Genomic DNA, 16,060 nt, shown 5'->3' with positions numbered 1-16,060 from the left:
GCTGAATAGATCAAGGAAGCGCGACTCCCACAAGCGGCACTTTGTCTGGTTTCCACTGAAGCAGCGACAAAACCCCCGACGCGCGAACAATGCCCGCGGCCCCGCTCCCGCGCCTCCCCGGGCGCCGCCGCCAACACCGTCTCTCCCAGCGAGCTTTTTTTAAGGCGGCTTTGTTCCCCGCGGAACACCGGCCCTTCCACCAGCGCCCGCCTCGGCGGCGGCGGGCCGGCCCCATCCCCGGGCAGCAGCGGGAGCCACCGCCGGCCTTTGTTGCGCCCCGAGGAAAGGGACCGCTTGCTCGCCCCCCGGGACCCCCGGCCCCCGCCGCTCACACGGGCGGGGCGCTGCTCCCGCGGGAGGCGCCGGCCGCCAACACCGGCCCCGCGGGGCGAGCCCGCTCCGCCGCGGGAAGCGCTCTCTGCCAGCAGCGCCGCTCCTCGCCCCCCGCACCGCTCTCCCTCGCTCACTCACCCACGCCGTACTTCTCGTGCTCCGTGGGTATCCACATACTGGCGGCGGGCAGGCGCCCGTCACCCCCCCACCGGCCGACAGCCCCTCCGCTAGGAGCGGCGGCGGCCGGCGAGCGCGTCCGCTGCCTGGCTGCTTCAGCCGCGGCTGCCCGACCCCGGCTGCGCGGGCATTGTTCGGGCGGGCAGGCGGGCGGACCGACTGACTGAGACGCGTTCACCGCCAGCCACTTATATGCCCCGTCCCGCTGCACGCCGGGGAACGTAGTGCCTCAGCGCGGCCGCGCCCCTCGTCGCCCGCGGCCGAGGGAGAGACTACGAGCCCCGGCTGGCCCCGCGCTCCCCGCCGGGGCGGGGCGGGGCGGGGCCGGGCCCGGCTGCCGGAGGCCGCCTCACCCCGGGGCGGGCGCAGCGGCATGGCTGCGTCCCGCAGGGCCGGAGGGCCGCCGGCCCGCAGAGGTGAGTTCGCTGCGGGGGACCCTAACGGCCGGGCTTCGCGTGTCCTGGCTCGGGCGGCGGGACGGGGCTGCCGCCGCGGGGCGTGGGGAGCGGCGGACGCGTGTGGGACGGCCGGGAGCCCTCACGGCCCGGCGCGGCGGGGGCGCCGCCGGTCACCGGGCGGAGCGGGGGTTCCGCGGAGCGCGCCGAGCAGCCCTGTCCCCGCCTCCCGGTGTTCCAGACCGTTCTTGTGGCCCTGCTGGCGCCGAGCCTTCTCTTAGCGAAGCCCCGCGTCTGGTGGCCGGAGCTGTGGGGACAGGGAGCGGTTTCAGCAGCGAGTTGTGCTGGGGAGAGGACGGGTGGCGGCAGCGTGCCAGGGGGCGGGACGTGCAGCTGGTGGTCGGGATGGCTTTTGGCTTCCCACATAAACCCGGATCTCGGCACAGGCGTGCGGAGAGAGGGAGGGAAGCGGGGCGGCGTGCGGCGGGGGCACTGCCGGGGACGGCCGCCGGGGACGAGTCGGGCACCGCAAGCAGCGGGAGCAGCAAGGCCTGCGTCCTCGCCGAGGGGCCTGTGTGCCTCTGCCCTTCTAGAAGCAGCTTAGCTGGAGCTCAGCGTAGGGAGGGTGCTGGACCGATCCTTGTGAGAAAAACCCGGGCGCTGTGAGACGGGAGCAAGGGCTTGGTGTTACATCTTTTGGTCCTGCAGCAAGGCACAGGCAGCGAGGAGGAGGGAGAGCTCGGGTGATACGGCGCTGCTCTGCAGGCCTCCCTGGGTGCAGGTTGTCTCTAGGGTGACTATGTCTGGCTTATAAAAAAGCGTTCTCCAATCAAACCAGCACCCTGAACTGGTAAAGAGGAATTTTATGGGATGATTCAGTTGGAGCTGGACACAAAAATAGAATTTAATGTTTTCACGTTTTAAGAGGGGAAAGTGGCTTAATTTTTTTTCATCTCATGTTGGCTTTAAGCCTCTACTGAGAAGTTACGTTGAATTTTAAAGTCGCCAATGGTGTGAAGGACAGCAGAAGGAAGTCATCTGCAAGCAGGCAGTTTCAAATGGAGAGCTGGAGTGCACTTACTCCAGGTTTATGCTTCTAGTTGTCAAACTGTGGTACTGGGTGTTCTTGTAAGTGACTTTTGTGTTTTTCTCTAGCATGTACTCTGCTTCTGTTCATAAAAGTAATACGACTTCATTTATGCTAGTAGTTAAAGCACTACTCTTTATTTATGTGTTGCAGTGTGTTGGCTTGAGACCCTCCTACATAAAAAGCCAGACCCTTCTAGAGCACTTCCACACTGGCGTAATTGCACCCAGAGGCAAAGCTGTGCAGTTTTAACTGTTGAAAAGGACGCACACTTTTGTCTGTGCAAGTCTTCTGCTGTATGAAATTGTTTCTAGGTCTGTGGAGTGCCAGAGAGGATGAGGTTACTCTGAGGTTTTTCCAGGTAATTCCTGTAAAGAGATTGGCACTGTGATGAAAAGAAAGGTTTGTTCCACTGGAATTCAGAGGCCTATGTTGTTTTCCTATTGGTGAGCTCAAACACTCATTGAAAGGATTAGTGAACTTCTGGAGTCTTTGCTCCCAAACTCGGTTTGCATCCCCTGGCAGAGCCTTTGGAGTTTCTAGGTGACGAAATGTGTAAAAGTCACTACTGAAAATCAAAATAATAGGTCCCAGGCTAAATTAACTTCCACCTTGGCCTATAGACTTCTACGTACATCCAAGCTGTCCCTGTCTCCATAAGAGAGGGCTGCCAACATGCTGGCTGGGAGTCATGAAATTCTGCCACAGCCTTTTAACTGCTGTCTGTCATGTTAATCGTGACTGAATTCAGCACGTTTCTATTAGGCTCAGAGTATGTCTTTCTTCTTCCCTTGAACAAAGACAAATGCTACCCAATAGTTGAAATAGCCTTTTCAAAATTTTTCATTGAGAACCCAGTCGTTTATGGTAAAGAGATCTTCTACTATAAATCCCACAGTCTGTGGGCAAAAACTACCTCACCCTAATATTTATCATTTTCCTGCCTCTGACTGAAATTCTTATTCTTTCAGAGGTTTCATTGCTACAAAGCTATTTGCTCTAGCAACATCTTGTACTTGCCATGTGCACAGGAGGTGTGTCACTTCTTTGGAGACAGTATATAGGAAAAAATAAATGACGTGTTTTTTTACAGTCTTGCTGTTTCCTATTTACAGAAAAGCCTGTGCTTTTCTATCCTAATCTAGGACTGTGTTGTTTTCTAGTTGGTTCCCTCCAGCAGCCTTCACCAAGTGGCTTTTAGTAAACATACCACTGTCCACAGTATGATTTGTTCAGTCTACATTAATTATGCTACATATCAACATTTCTTACAGCATCTGTCAATGGATTTTAACATTAGGTTTTTTCTAGAAGTGTATCTTTAATAGTTTCATTGGCAGTCTGACAGCTACGGTTTCCTGCTCAGGGTCCTTGTGGGTTCAAATGCTTTTTAATACTATGCTGCTGGAGCGTACCATGCTGGAGCATAGCATGTTATTCTTACTCCTTCCATGTCTATCTTGTGTCTCATTTTTAAGGGAATTTGGTTCACTGTGGAAAACTAAAGTTTGACTGGTCTTGCACAGGTCTACGTTTTTTCATTGCTACCTAGTGAAAATTGTTTTGTTCATGGTACTGTAAGTTCAGCTCTTAAGTTCTCTCTGTTAAGGATGCTATGAGAGCCACTTACCCCAGTGGACTCTTGGATCCAGGGGTCCTCTTTCCTGGTTACTGAAAGCCAGTCCCATGTACTCTCAGACCCGAGAGGTTTCTCCATCCGGGTTGATGGATGCGTTTCTCTTTAGTTTCCCCCATGTTCACAGGTCACCTGGATATCAGCGTGGGCTCTAAGTCTGTTTAACACCCTTTCCTGAACTTTAGGCCCCTTACCCAGCCACTGGCTCGGACACCGAGTCTTTCCAGCTGAGGGTCTCCCGCTACTCACCAGCTGCTGTAGCTTGATATTGTCTACCTGATGCATAACCAAATCTCCTATTTCTGATGCTCTTATGTGAGCCATCTCAGCCTCACACAGTATCACTGATACAGTTACCTCAGCCCTGTGTGCCTTGCAAAATTTCACCCCCCAAAAGGTCCCAACACCACCACCCCCAAGCCTTTGTGAAGCCCAGATGCCTCTTGCATAACCCCCCTCTTAACTACCTGAAACCCAGCCCTTCCTCATTATCCTCTCAGAAACTTCTTCAAGCTTCTCACTTTTATTATTTATGTTCAGCCATTCCTCATGTCATGCCCAGTAGTTTCTCATGTTAGCTAAGCCTCAGTCCATGTCCCAGTCATTGTCCTGTCTATCTGAGCACCCTTTCTGCCCTGTGTCCAGTTTCAGCTCCGAGAAGCTGGGCTTGCTGTCTCATCGCTGTGCTCTCAGGGTAACCCCTCTGCTTCTCAGGCCTCCGTCAGCCTGAGGTTTTGGTGGATGTTTTAGCTTCCTGTTAATTTTCTTCATGATTTTCCCCATCAAGCAAAAAAAGGGGCTTGTCTCTTCACTTCTGCAACAACTCCTTCATGGCTCTCCAGCTTTTCATGCTGTCCTCTCATCTGCTTGGAGCCTGCTTTTCATTTCTCACTTGTTGCCTCTGTTCCTCAGCTGCCTCCTGCTTTTAGAAGGCTCCTCTGATGCTCTAGTGACAGTTCCTCAGCTGGTTACTCTCCAACATTAATTTGGTCCCTCCTGCCCTTGTTCTTTCCTATACCCAGCTCAGGTACTCCTTTGGTCCTGCCCCTTTCCCTTCCACAGCCTCCACTGCCTACAGCTCTTCCTTTGGTCCCACCGCTCCTGTCCCGCTGCCATATGTCTCAACAGCTGTTGCCCACAAACTGCTTCTAGATCCTGCTTTCACCCCCACTCTACATACTTTTTTTTTTTTCTTCTTTATGCTTTTCCACCTCTAACTCCACAGCACTCCTGGCTCTCCACCTGTGTGATCTGTCATCATAGTCCCTGCATCTTCTTCCCTGGTATTAAACTTCATTAGACCTGATGGAGTCACAACAGCACAGAAGGTTGTGAAGCAGAGCATCAAAGCATGACTGCTACATCAGGTGCCTGGCTCTCAGCAGCATCGTAATCTCTGCTCTAAGGCAGGAGCAAATTAGGAGTCACGGAAAGATTAAGTTTCTCTGCAGCTCTCCTACCTACTGAGCTGGGTAGCTAGAAGTCCACCCAAAAACTTTTGGGAGTGGGGGAAGTGAGGCATTTCTTGGGTCCCATGTCCTAAAACACAGGTGGGATTTGGCCTCCATGTTGCTGCTTCACTTCTGTCTTGGAACCTGGGAAGTAAGGAGGGGAGTGGACAAGTGTTTCCCTTTTTCTAGTCTTCAGTTACGTCCCCAGGTTATCAGTAACTCCTGAGGATAGCACTGTAGTGACAGCTGCCTTTGTGTTTGCCACTCCAAGCTATGGTTATGTTACAGGGTATGGTGCTGCAGGGCAGCTTACACAAAGCTCAAGCTTGCCCTGCTGAAGGAGTGATTAAAGCAGGTCCCCAGCAGTGGCCCCTGGCTGCCTATGGCTCATCAGCAATGGAAACTTCTCTTACTCCCTTTCTGACTCCCTTTCCCTGGCAGAGCTAGGCAGGGAGGGAAATGGCAACAGCAGTGATACATGTGGCTGTGCCCAGACCTAAAGCCAGTTCTCAAGATGTGGAAAGCTAAGGAGGGTGGTACTTTTGAGTCACATTTTGGTGCCAAAACTGACCGGGATTGAAGTGCACTAGTAAAAACACTGTAGACACTGAGCAGACACCCACACTGTCCAATTCAGAAGCACATGCACATTCATGGATCCCTTGAACATTACTGTGGCCTCTAAACCTGTCTGATATCTGTGCCTGGGCCCTCTTACCCAGAATGCAGGTTTCTTCCTGTTTGCTAGCAAATCCAACTTGGTGTTGGCTATCAAAATTGATATACAAGCTCACATTTATCTCACTCATCACGGATCCCTCAAATATCAGCAGCGTCTCCAAGTCTGTTGGCTGGACTGCCTTTGCCAGTCATCAGCTCCCAGGCCCCTTGCCCAGCCACTGACTCAGACCCTGAGTCTTTGCAGGTGCAGGTCCCCTTCTACTCACTGGCTACTGCAGTTTGAACCTTGCTAGCAAATTATGCATACGTACACATGCATACGGGGTTAAGTATAGAAAAACATGGACACACCATGATCCCTCCAGTTGTTGGTTCCTGGACCTCCAGACCTGGAGATCTGCAGCATCTTTTGCAGTTGCTGGCACTTAGACCTTGCAGCAGTATCACATGTAGGACAGAGGGTGAATTATACAAAAATGTAGTTAAGTAAAACATTTAGTAAGAAGAAAGGAAAGTCTGTGGTGATCAGGTGCAGGGTTTGATCAGAGAAACATACAATGCAACTGGCCCTTTTTATGCCCCCCCACTCCCTGCCTCCATTTTCTGGTGTTTGTTCCCCGTCATCCTTCCCTTTCTCTGCCTGTGACCTCTCCTCTAAATTTGGCATAAGACATGACATACGTAATCCCACAAGCCCCTTCTGATATCCCATAGCAAGTTCCATGTAGTTCCACAAACACCCTCAAATATACCGTAATACATATGATAATCATGTTTCCCTTTTCTTCTCAGTGATAAAGTTCAGGCTGAACTTGTTTAAGGCTGTGTCTGAGTAGCTCCTTTAACGGCATAACTTCATGTGGTGAATGACAATGACATTGTCTCTCTTATCACCTGCTCATAAGTATTTGTTTGTGTGTGATCTACCACTTTTCTTATTTGTTAATTCTTTTTTACTGAATAGTCCTTAACCAAATAAGGAACCAGATGCCCTCCTGTCCCACACATCCTTAACACAGCCCCTCCTATTCAGATCAGCCCCCAGTGAGTGGGTTGCCTCCTTCCCTTCAGATATCCACATGGCTGTGAATAAGGAGCTGCTGGCTGCGTGCTGCCATGGGTGAATACCCCAGCAAGGTGTTAGAGCAGCCATTACCCCAAGCATACAGCTGCCACTTCTTGGCTGCTCGTTTATCAGAGTTCCTCAGATGCTGGCCAGATGGGCTCACCCAGCCCACCCATATCTGCCTGTTTCTGTTTGATTGTTTTAGAGGTTGGTATGCTGCTCGGTACCCTTCCCTAAAACCTCGGCCAGTTCCAAACATTCACACTCGTGGTTGCATCCTCAGTTGTTACCCATGGGGTGCTTCCAAGCATCTAGAGTACCACCGGTGATCCGTTTCTTGGGTTAAATCTCTGTTCAGTGAAGGATTTCAAGACCTGAGGCTTCTGCCATACCATATTTTTTGGAGGAGAGAAAGCATTCCTTCTACCAGTAGGCATTATAAGCTCTGTAAAAGATCTTGGTTTGACACAGGTTAATCATTGTGAACTGAACAGCTAGCAATTATACCTGGAGGACAGGTTCACTAATTAATTCTGTCAAGTGCAACACATTATTTTAATATGATTACAAGAGTGAATCTCCTAACAGTATTCTTTTAAAATGTTTTAAGAGCATTTGTTGTGATTTTTAATTACAAATGCCATCTCATAGGCAGTTTAACCAGTTAACCAGTAAGAAAACGGATATTGTAGAGGACTGGAAATTACTAAGTTGTTATTTGTAAAGTCACCTTTTATGTGCTTCTGCGTTTGAAAATTAAAAAGGCAAAATCCTTTCATGTAACTGTTGCAATAAGATGTTAGTGGTTTTAGCCTTCACGGCACATTTCTTAAAAAACTGATGATGGGAGAATATACAAGTGAAACTAAGTATTTCATTAAATGAATAGTAATGGATTAATAAAATAAGTAAATGGATTGTATTGCTTAGTAATACAGATCTGAACTGCCTGTGATCCTGCTGTAATTTTACAAATAATTGTGTCATAAATATGCACTTCAGCTAAAGCTGAAGACAAAGGGGCATCCCCGCACCTTGGCACTAATATGTAACTCCCATTAGCACAAGGGATAGGTTATGTTATATTCACAAAAAAGTACCAAATAAAGGCTTGCTGTTTGGTTTTCTCTGAATTCAGACACCTGTCATAGCTTCAAAGCACAGATAGATGGCCCTTATCTTTGTTAGATACAATTTCTTTAACTGCCTACTAGTGGACATGCATGTGTATTTAATTCCAGTAATCTAAGCCAATTCTTGCCTGCTCAGTAGCAGGTAAAGGCTTTGGTACATCAACAAACTACCAACTATCAGCTGCTCTATATATTAACTGGAGTTCTTTAAGAAGTAAGCTGCTTCAGACTACCTGATATGAGCCATGTATGCAGTTTACACATTATAACTTGTTCTTACGTTAAAGCCTTTGAGTTAAGTTCTGTGAAATCTCTGCTCAGGCTTTCAGCAATAGTGAGTGGTGGTTCATCAGTCCAGAGATGGATGAAGACCTTTAAATTGTCTCAGTATTAGCAAATACCTGATTCTTGCCCAAAAAGTCTTTCTGAGATGTGGGCATGTTTTATTTAGATGCAGAGGTGTGGACTAGGAGGGTATTACAAGGTTTTTCAATGTTCGAAGTGTAACACAGATGCCAGGATAATTGGTTACACCTATTGAAACATGTTGTTCATTGTTTTATTTTGTTTTTACTGAGGAGTGCTGGTTTTCTGGAAGAGCACCAAAGTTGTGAATCCTTGTCACAAATGATGCCTGCCAAAAGCTGTTCCTGTCATATGAACAGGTGATAAGAGTTCTCCCCTTGAGACTTTGGCCAGCTTTCTTGATGAAGGGATGCAGGTTTCAAACTAGGGTACAGTTAGGATAAGAGTGAACAGTAGGAAAGGAAGAAAAGGACTTAAAAATAATGAAATTACAAGCGTTAGGTGTTTTACCTTCAGTATGGGTGAAATTCTTGTTTGTCCGAACAGCCTTCATAACCTTTCTGAACCCTGTGTGCTGCTTACTACCATGTCCTGTCTTGCAACCCCTGCTAGAACTCTGCATCTTTGTGTGAACATCTGCATCCTAAAACTACAGTTGCTCCCAGGCTCTCTCTGAGGCTTCTGCTTCACATTCTCATCCAAGAATTCCCAGCAGGCTGAAGCTGGGAGAAAAGCCTGAAGGCATTTGAATGTCTTTCTATGGACCTTTTAAAATACCTTTAAACATTGCCTCAGTAAAATCCCTGCACAATGTGGGAAAGACCATGGCATTGGAGAACTAGGAGGGAAATAATGGGGTAACTTTTGTGCTGCTTTAAAGCAGATCTGTGTTTGTGAGGAGTCAGGCACGTTACCCTGACCTGTGGTGTCTCACTGAAGTCAGGGGAATGCGTTTGTGAAAGTGTGGGTTCTTTGCAGAGTTGTTGTCTCGAGTCATCAGTAATTATTTACAGTCACTTGAGTGGAAAAAACTGGCATCCAGTGACCTGATAATTCTTGAATTAAATAACGTATTGGTCCGTACCATTAAAACCACATAACCAGACTGAAACCGTGCTGCTTAGCTTGTGATACAACATGCAAATTTTTGAAAGATGTCTAACTACTAAACAGTAGAGCTAGGTAATCTGGGGGTGCGCAAGCAGTTTTTCTCAGTAAGAATATGCCAGATACTACATACTACATAAGAGCACAAATGTAATGTGTGTGGCTGTTTTTGCAATACAGTTTTGTTAGGGAGCTTCTGTTGCCCCACTTGGTAGGGCAGTAGATTTATGCTCTGTAGTATAAACAATAACACTTCTTGCTGTACAAATGTGAAACGCTCAAACTACTTTGTAGAGAAATAGTACCCATATGTAATTCTTTGATTATGGTATGGAGCCAGGAGTGCTCAACTAGAGTCCTTACTGATTTTCCAAAACATGCTACATGTTTTGGCAGTCAAATTGTAATTATGAAGTAAATGAAAAGGGCATTGTGTTTTGCTTGAGTTTATTCTCTGATTATAAAGGACTTTAGGTCATCAGTGTACAGCAGTAACTGTCAACTTTTAATGTTTTGGCACTATAGGGAATGGCGTAGTTGAAAGTCTGATGTCTGATCATTGATATCAAGGCCTGGTTTTCCAGCAAGTAATTCCATGTTCATGCTTGTTTGGCACTCTGTCCTAGTATTTTGCTATAGGAGACCTGTAAATGAGAAATTGTAGTAGATGTTTTGTCAGTGGCTTCAGTGGTCCAAAACTCTGATACCTGTCTCTTCTTAGTAATATGTTTCAAATGGGTTTCTTGAACTTCCCTTTTGATCTTTTTTGTCCTGTGTTTTCACTGGACCATCTCTTCCAAATGGTCTTTTTTCCACTTACCTGTATTTTTCTCTAATTTTTATGACTGACAGACAGTGACCATGTGAAATGGCCCAGCTGCTTCTGTTTGATTCTTGCTTATTGAGATGTCATCCTCCCATTTTTCATCAGTGGCTCCATCCCCAAGGAGTAGCTACTTCTACTTCTTGCCCAGTGTAGTAGTAGCTTAAGAGCCTTCTCTTTATCCCTCTGGTATATAAGCTTTATAACTGGATACATCTGTACCTCACAAGCTGGTATGATGTGGTGTGGCTCTGTCCCCATGAGCAAATAATAAGGTGCAGTAGATAAAGACAATTGGTGCCACAGTCTCTAACTATGTTACATGATTTGTTGTTTTTGTTTTGGATTACCTGTAGTCAGTCTTCCCACACCAACCAACCTCAACGTGCAGATGTTCCAAAGCTGTCTGAAGAAAAGCCCCTTGGTTTAGACCCAGATGTCTCTGCTGGGAGGTTGGATGCATTTCCTAAGTACCTGGACTCCATATGAATCTGATTTACATGCGCCAAAACTGCTCTCTAAATGTAGCCAATGTGCAAAGCAGCTGGAGGATGGTTAGGGACTGCAGGAGTCCTTCGTGGGTCAGAACTGTGCTGAGATGCAAGAGGGACAGGGCTGGCGGCTTGCACAGGGAAGCATGGTACAGCATCCTGCGATTCAGGACCACTTTTAATGTGTGTAGTGTGTGCCCCAGGTCAGCCCTGGCAGTCCCATGATAGGAGTACACAAGACTCACAATGCAAAACCGGGAATGGTTATGGAACAAATGCATGTAGTAATAAGTGATACTGCTGTTACCAGAGCATTTTGCTAGCATTTGTCTTGACCAGTGTGCCAGCATTGAATTTTATTATGACTCAGTAATGCATGAATAAATGAGGTAGAGCTTTTTCTCTGCAGGCTGGTATGTAACAGAAAGCATCCTGCTTGAGGTTCTAATTTGATTTTGTCTTATATGGGATGAAAACATGCAGCCTGTGTTATTACCGTACTGATTTAATGTTCAGGAATCTGCGTGTATTTATACAGTTAGCAAAATGTTGCCTGAAAAACATGACTAACTTGTACCACAAATTCTAACATTCTAGTCCTGTTTCTTGAGGAAATTATTTTACCATTCATGTCCCTGAGCTACATCAGCAGTATCAGTTAGTAACTGTATATCATACTTAAGAAGTCAAAATCTGAGTCATATGTTTAATGAATGCATGAAAGACAAGAGAAATTACTCCAGTACCACAAAAATATTTATTTCAAACTCTGGTACCCAGTCAGAATATGCTCGTAGAAATTTGATACAGCCTGCTGTGAGATGTCCCTTTGATCTAAGACATCAGTATTTGAGCTCTGACTTGAAAATACTTTCATCTGAAATTAATTTTCAGAAATTTATTTATGAAGTATATAAATAGTGGATTATTTGAAATACAGTCAAAGCTTTGTTTTCCTGAGCTAAGATATCAATTAGGCTGAAGTATGTTGATCCGCATCACTGCATGCTATAATGAACTTTTCTTTTCAGCCATTGTTTTTTCCAGCTTGAATACCAATTTATGGAGTTTTGATTCTAAAAGTAGAAACAACTTATTTTGCTACTTTTCATCTGGAAAAGCTCCAGTTCACTGAGAAAGCAGCCACAGACCATGGAGCTTCTAACACCACAGTTAACAAACAAAATTTGGTTAAACAATTCAGCCTCGAAGGCTTTCTGAGTGTCAGAATACCTGCAGCAGATTGCAGCCTGTACTGTCGGTATGAAACCCACAGACATCAGAATCTCAGAAATGGAACCTCTCAGGGTGCGCTTTGAAGTTAATTCTAATTTATGTGAGTTTGAAAAAAATTAAAGTGACATTTTAAATGAAAATTTCACACTATTTTCCATTGTTTTTCTCAAATCGTTGCTTTTTTCAAAGAATGTCTAGCACTGGAAAAGAGTTATAAACCCTGTGATGCAAACATTTTAGTCAGGAGCATGGTAAAAATTCCTGTCATAATGACATGGGGGTGTATCATAGGAATGGCTAAAGCAGGCTTTAAGTTTTTAAATGAGAATCACACCGCCTTTCCTTTAGCTAGAGAATGTAGCTAAAGCAATCATTTAAAAAGACCACTAGGCAATCCTTTTAACATCAGCAGGATGAACCTGCTTGGGAATTAAATCCTGTTAGAGGAATAGGACAGGTGACAAGAGAAAAGATAAGGGAAATCCTTGTAATGAAGAATTAGTGATCTCTACTAAATAATGACAACAAGAAGTAAACCAATTAACATATTTTATGTAGCAATGTTGGTGTAAAAGTTACTAGGCTTAGTACAGTAGTTGTTAAAGGCACTGCAAAGATAAATTTTAGCAATGAAGAATTTTTACTATCAGTATTAAACACACTCTTAAGACCCCTCCTTTGTGGAAGAGCTAAGGTCACAATCACAGTGAATGGAAACTAAGATGTGCCTATTGCCAGCTTGCTAACGCTTACGGAGGAGTCAGCAGAACAGTGGTAGCATACACAAGTCCTAAATTCACATCCACGTTTACTTGTGATGCCTTCCAGTACATGTTTTTAAAAGTTTTAAAATTATAGTCCTGATCAGCTTGGCATGAAATTATCCTTTTTTTTTTTTCCTAAGTAGTTTTCATGTGAAAATAGCAGAAATGTAGTCTTTATACTTGAAGTTTAAAGCACCATTGTTTATGCTTTATTAAGATGCCTTTGATATGCTTTTCTATTAAATAGCAAGATAAAACACAGAAAAGCTACTAATTGTAATTAATTAGATTTGGATGATATGTACAAAAGAAGAACCTAGATGATAACTTTTGTCCTTCCATTTCAAATTCTTGTGCTGGGTATTTTCTTCCTCTTCTCTGCAACTAAACATTCTGAGTTTCTGGTTACATAATTATCTTGTTAATCTTTCCAGATAATAGAGTAAGGTTTAATCATTGCTTCTTAATCCCTGATTTTAGTATATAACATGGATCTCGGCTCTCCATGCCTACCATGTCACATAATCACATTGAACAAGGAAAGTTTGATATTATTTACTTCAAAAATATCCTTTTGTTGAAGTGTTCTATTATTCTAGATATCAGTATAAAAATTCATACAAGCCTAGGTAATTCATAAATATCAATTTTTAAAATCAACCATTTAATTACAGAGAAAATGTCAGGGAAGGCCACTGAGTATTGAGTACCACTTCAGAGTCTTCTTGATTTGCTTTTTTGGTTTTCTATTAAAAAACAAACAAAAAAACCAAAACCCAAAACAAACAAAAAACAAAACAAAAACAAAACAACAAAAGAAGGGGTTTAGATCTTTATGGATGTTCTTTAAGACAGCCTTCACATATTTATGATCAACAGTTCTCATCTTGAAAATACACTGAGGTGAGTAACAAGTCAAATAGCCTGCCAAACTGATTAAGATTGTTCACGTAAGTAAAATGTTTGCACAGGTAAATGTTTGTAGAACTGACCATGGAGATTGCAAGGAAAACTTCATCCAAAGCCAGAATTCAGGAAAGGAAAAGCTTTGGTGAGCTTGTGTGGCAAAGGTTAAGGTAAACAAGTGTTCTTGGAAGGAGGGAGCTGAGGCGTGAAGGGAGACTGATGGCTGGTGATGTAACTCATACGCGTGCCACCTCTGTGCTGCAGAGGTTTTGGGTAGTGGGCAGGAAACAGAGAATTAAGTTTTATGGAAAATTGTGTAAAGGAATTAAACTGACCTTGGTTTCCTGATTCCTGTCACACCCTTGAGGAGATTTGAGTGCTGAAGGTGTTCAGAGGAGGAAGACTCTGGTAAGGGCATCCTGCAGGAGCAGGCAGAGTGGGGTTAGAAGGGAAGCTATAGCAGAGGTGTGGGAGACTGGCAGGCTGAAACTTGAGAACATGTTTTGGCCATGAGAGTAATGAAAAACTGCATGCCAGTCACAGTGCAGCTCATATGGAATAGGCGTGTTCTGTCCTGCAAGCCCACAGCAGCACCCGTAGCTGAGGGAGGCCACACAAGTAAGTCCTACGGCACCTCCAAAGGAATCACTAAGAATTTATTGACTGGCAAAAGTGGATGAGAGTGGATGTGTTAGGACTTGACAGATATTTCAAAGATGTTGCTAAAATCAAGCAAATACCTGCTGTGAGTCCAAACTACAGCCTTCACTGTGCAGTGAAACTGCAAAGCAGAAGTTCTGCTATTAATCGTCACATGGGTGGTCACTTGTGGCGATTACTGTTGTTGTGCATTTTTTAATTCGAACTGTTGGACGGGGAAGGTGAGGAAAAAGGGGGGTAAACATACATTTGTTTAGTAATTAGGGCAAGGCATGTTTTCCTAGTTTGGCTAAGAGTAGGAACTGGGTTTGTATTTTGAGTATAACACAGATGCTCCTGCAGTACTACTTTCACCCTTCAGGTATTCTGTAAACAGAAGTGGTCCTAATTTTGCTTAACAACAGTCGTTAAAAATCAGAGTAGCTCTGAAGAATGTAATAAAATTATTCGAAATTTCATTCTGAAATAAATAAATAGTTTCATGTTTGTGACCAAGATATCAAAGCCTGCATTTAGTTACACTAATGCAGTTCCATGCCGTTTACATGGGAATGAGGTGTTATGTGGCTCTGAGCTTGCACAGAACCTGGCTGTAGTATGTTAAATATTTATAAATTGCATATTAACATCAGCACTTAAATATTGTTATGAATGTTTATTAGGGTCACTTTAATTCCTGTGTGTGCATGTGTGTCCCTCTCAATGTGAGAGCAGTGGCTTTGCTCTAGTCTTTATTTTTATTGATGCAGGGGATTGTCTGGGCTTAAGCAGAAAGACGACAAGCAGCGGCATGTATCTGCTGGTGAACTGGGCAATAATGTAGTCTATTAGTTAAACATGATCTTATTGGCAAGCACATTGGTTTTGTTTTATTAAAATTCCAACACTTCATATTTTTATTAATCACTTTCCCACTCCTTCTATTCACTTGTATTCTGATGCCTGTGCACCGGTACCCATAGCAACACTTGTTAATGCTAATGAAACTGCAACATCCTAAGCTCCCCGACAGAGCAGCCCTGTTAAATATGGCTATTAAGCACAGTTGTATTTCTGTTAGTTCCAGCTCCCAGCAGACACCTGCTCTATAGAAACTGTGTCCTGAGATATTAGGATTTGGTAACTCACAGCTTTTCTTAAAGCTGTCATTTGACTGGAGTAAAATTCTCATATTCCAGACAGTGGATGCTACAGAATATGTATGGTTTCAGTAAAACTGACAAGGTTTAGCTGTAGGATTAACTACTCTTTTGAAGTGCCCATTTGCATTCAATGAAAAACCGGGCAGGGTTGAGACTGACTGATCTTGGGGGCAGTTAGAGGATATGTTGTCTCCTAAAGCACATGGACATTTTAACTAAATATCAGTCTTAGCGTGTTAACAAGCAGAAGTAATAGCTAAATAATTCCTCATGAACTCAGACTCAATTCAACTTAATGGAAGTACTTCAGCGCTTTAATATATAGAGGCAGGAAATGGTAATGTACATTGATTCTTCTTTCACTGAGGAACATATTTGCATGTAGTATTGGTGAGAATGATGACAGCGTGTTTTATTTCTGTTATTCTGAGTTTTGTTTTTGAATACTGTTTATTTGGCAAGTCATTAGTCATCCATCTTTTATACTGTAGAAAACAAAGGAAAAATCCTGTAATCAGTATAAAATCTCTTCCAAGAATATGACCACAAATTAGGGAATGCTGCTGTGCCAACGAATAGATGCTGCAGTGCCAAGGCTGCAAAACTGGAAGCTGTCATGTGTGTATTTCAAGTGTCAAGCCAGTGCTTCTCAATACTCATTTTCGT

At 44.5% G+C, this 16,060-nt stretch overlaps 2 protein-coding genes across 6 annotated transcripts in view; one reads left to right on the top strand and one right to left on the bottom strand.

Moving 5' to 3' along the window:
• The window catches only part of DOCK4 (dedicator of cytokinesis 4), a 256,017-nt gene extending 255,251 nt beyond the window's left edge, over nt 1-766 (bottom strand). For 2 of the 4 annotated variants that reach the window (XM_040594831.1, XM_040594834.1), the window contains exon 1: nt 472-766. In XM_040594831.1, the coding sequence (XP_040450765.1) occupies nt 472-508 (37 nt within the window). In that variant the 5' untranslated portion in view covers nt 509-766. The remainder of the gene's footprint in view (nt 1-471) is intronic. The other 2 variants (XM_040594832.1, XM_040594835.1) reach the window with 1 other exon arrangement.
• Nucleotides 767-832: 66 nt separating this feature from the next.
• ZNF277 (zinc finger protein 277) overlaps nt 833-16,060 on the top strand; it is a 54,839-nt gene continuing 39,611 nt past the window's right edge. Inside the window, exons 1-2 of one of the 2 annotated variants that reach the window (XM_040595828.1) lie at nt 866-926; nt 2,146-2,353. Coding sequence is in view for 1 of the 2 variants with exons in the window: in XM_040595827.1 (XP_040451761.1) it covers nt 884-926 (43 nt within the window). In the remaining variant the exon portion in view is untranslated. Of the gene's footprint in view, nt 927-2,145; nt 2,354-16,060 lie in introns of both variants that reach the window. The other variant, XM_040595827.1, reaches the window with a different exon arrangement.

This window comes from Falco naumanni, chromosome 5 (assembly GCF_017639655.2).
Source record: "Falco naumanni isolate bFalNau1 chromosome 5, bFalNau1.pat, whole genome shotgun sequence".
NCBI classification, from domain to species: domain Eukaryota; kingdom Metazoa; phylum Chordata; class Aves; order Falconiformes; family Falconidae; genus Falco; species Falco naumanni.
Note: the sequence above shows the minus strand (reverse complement) of the source record. Positions and strands in the feature narration are given on the sequence as shown.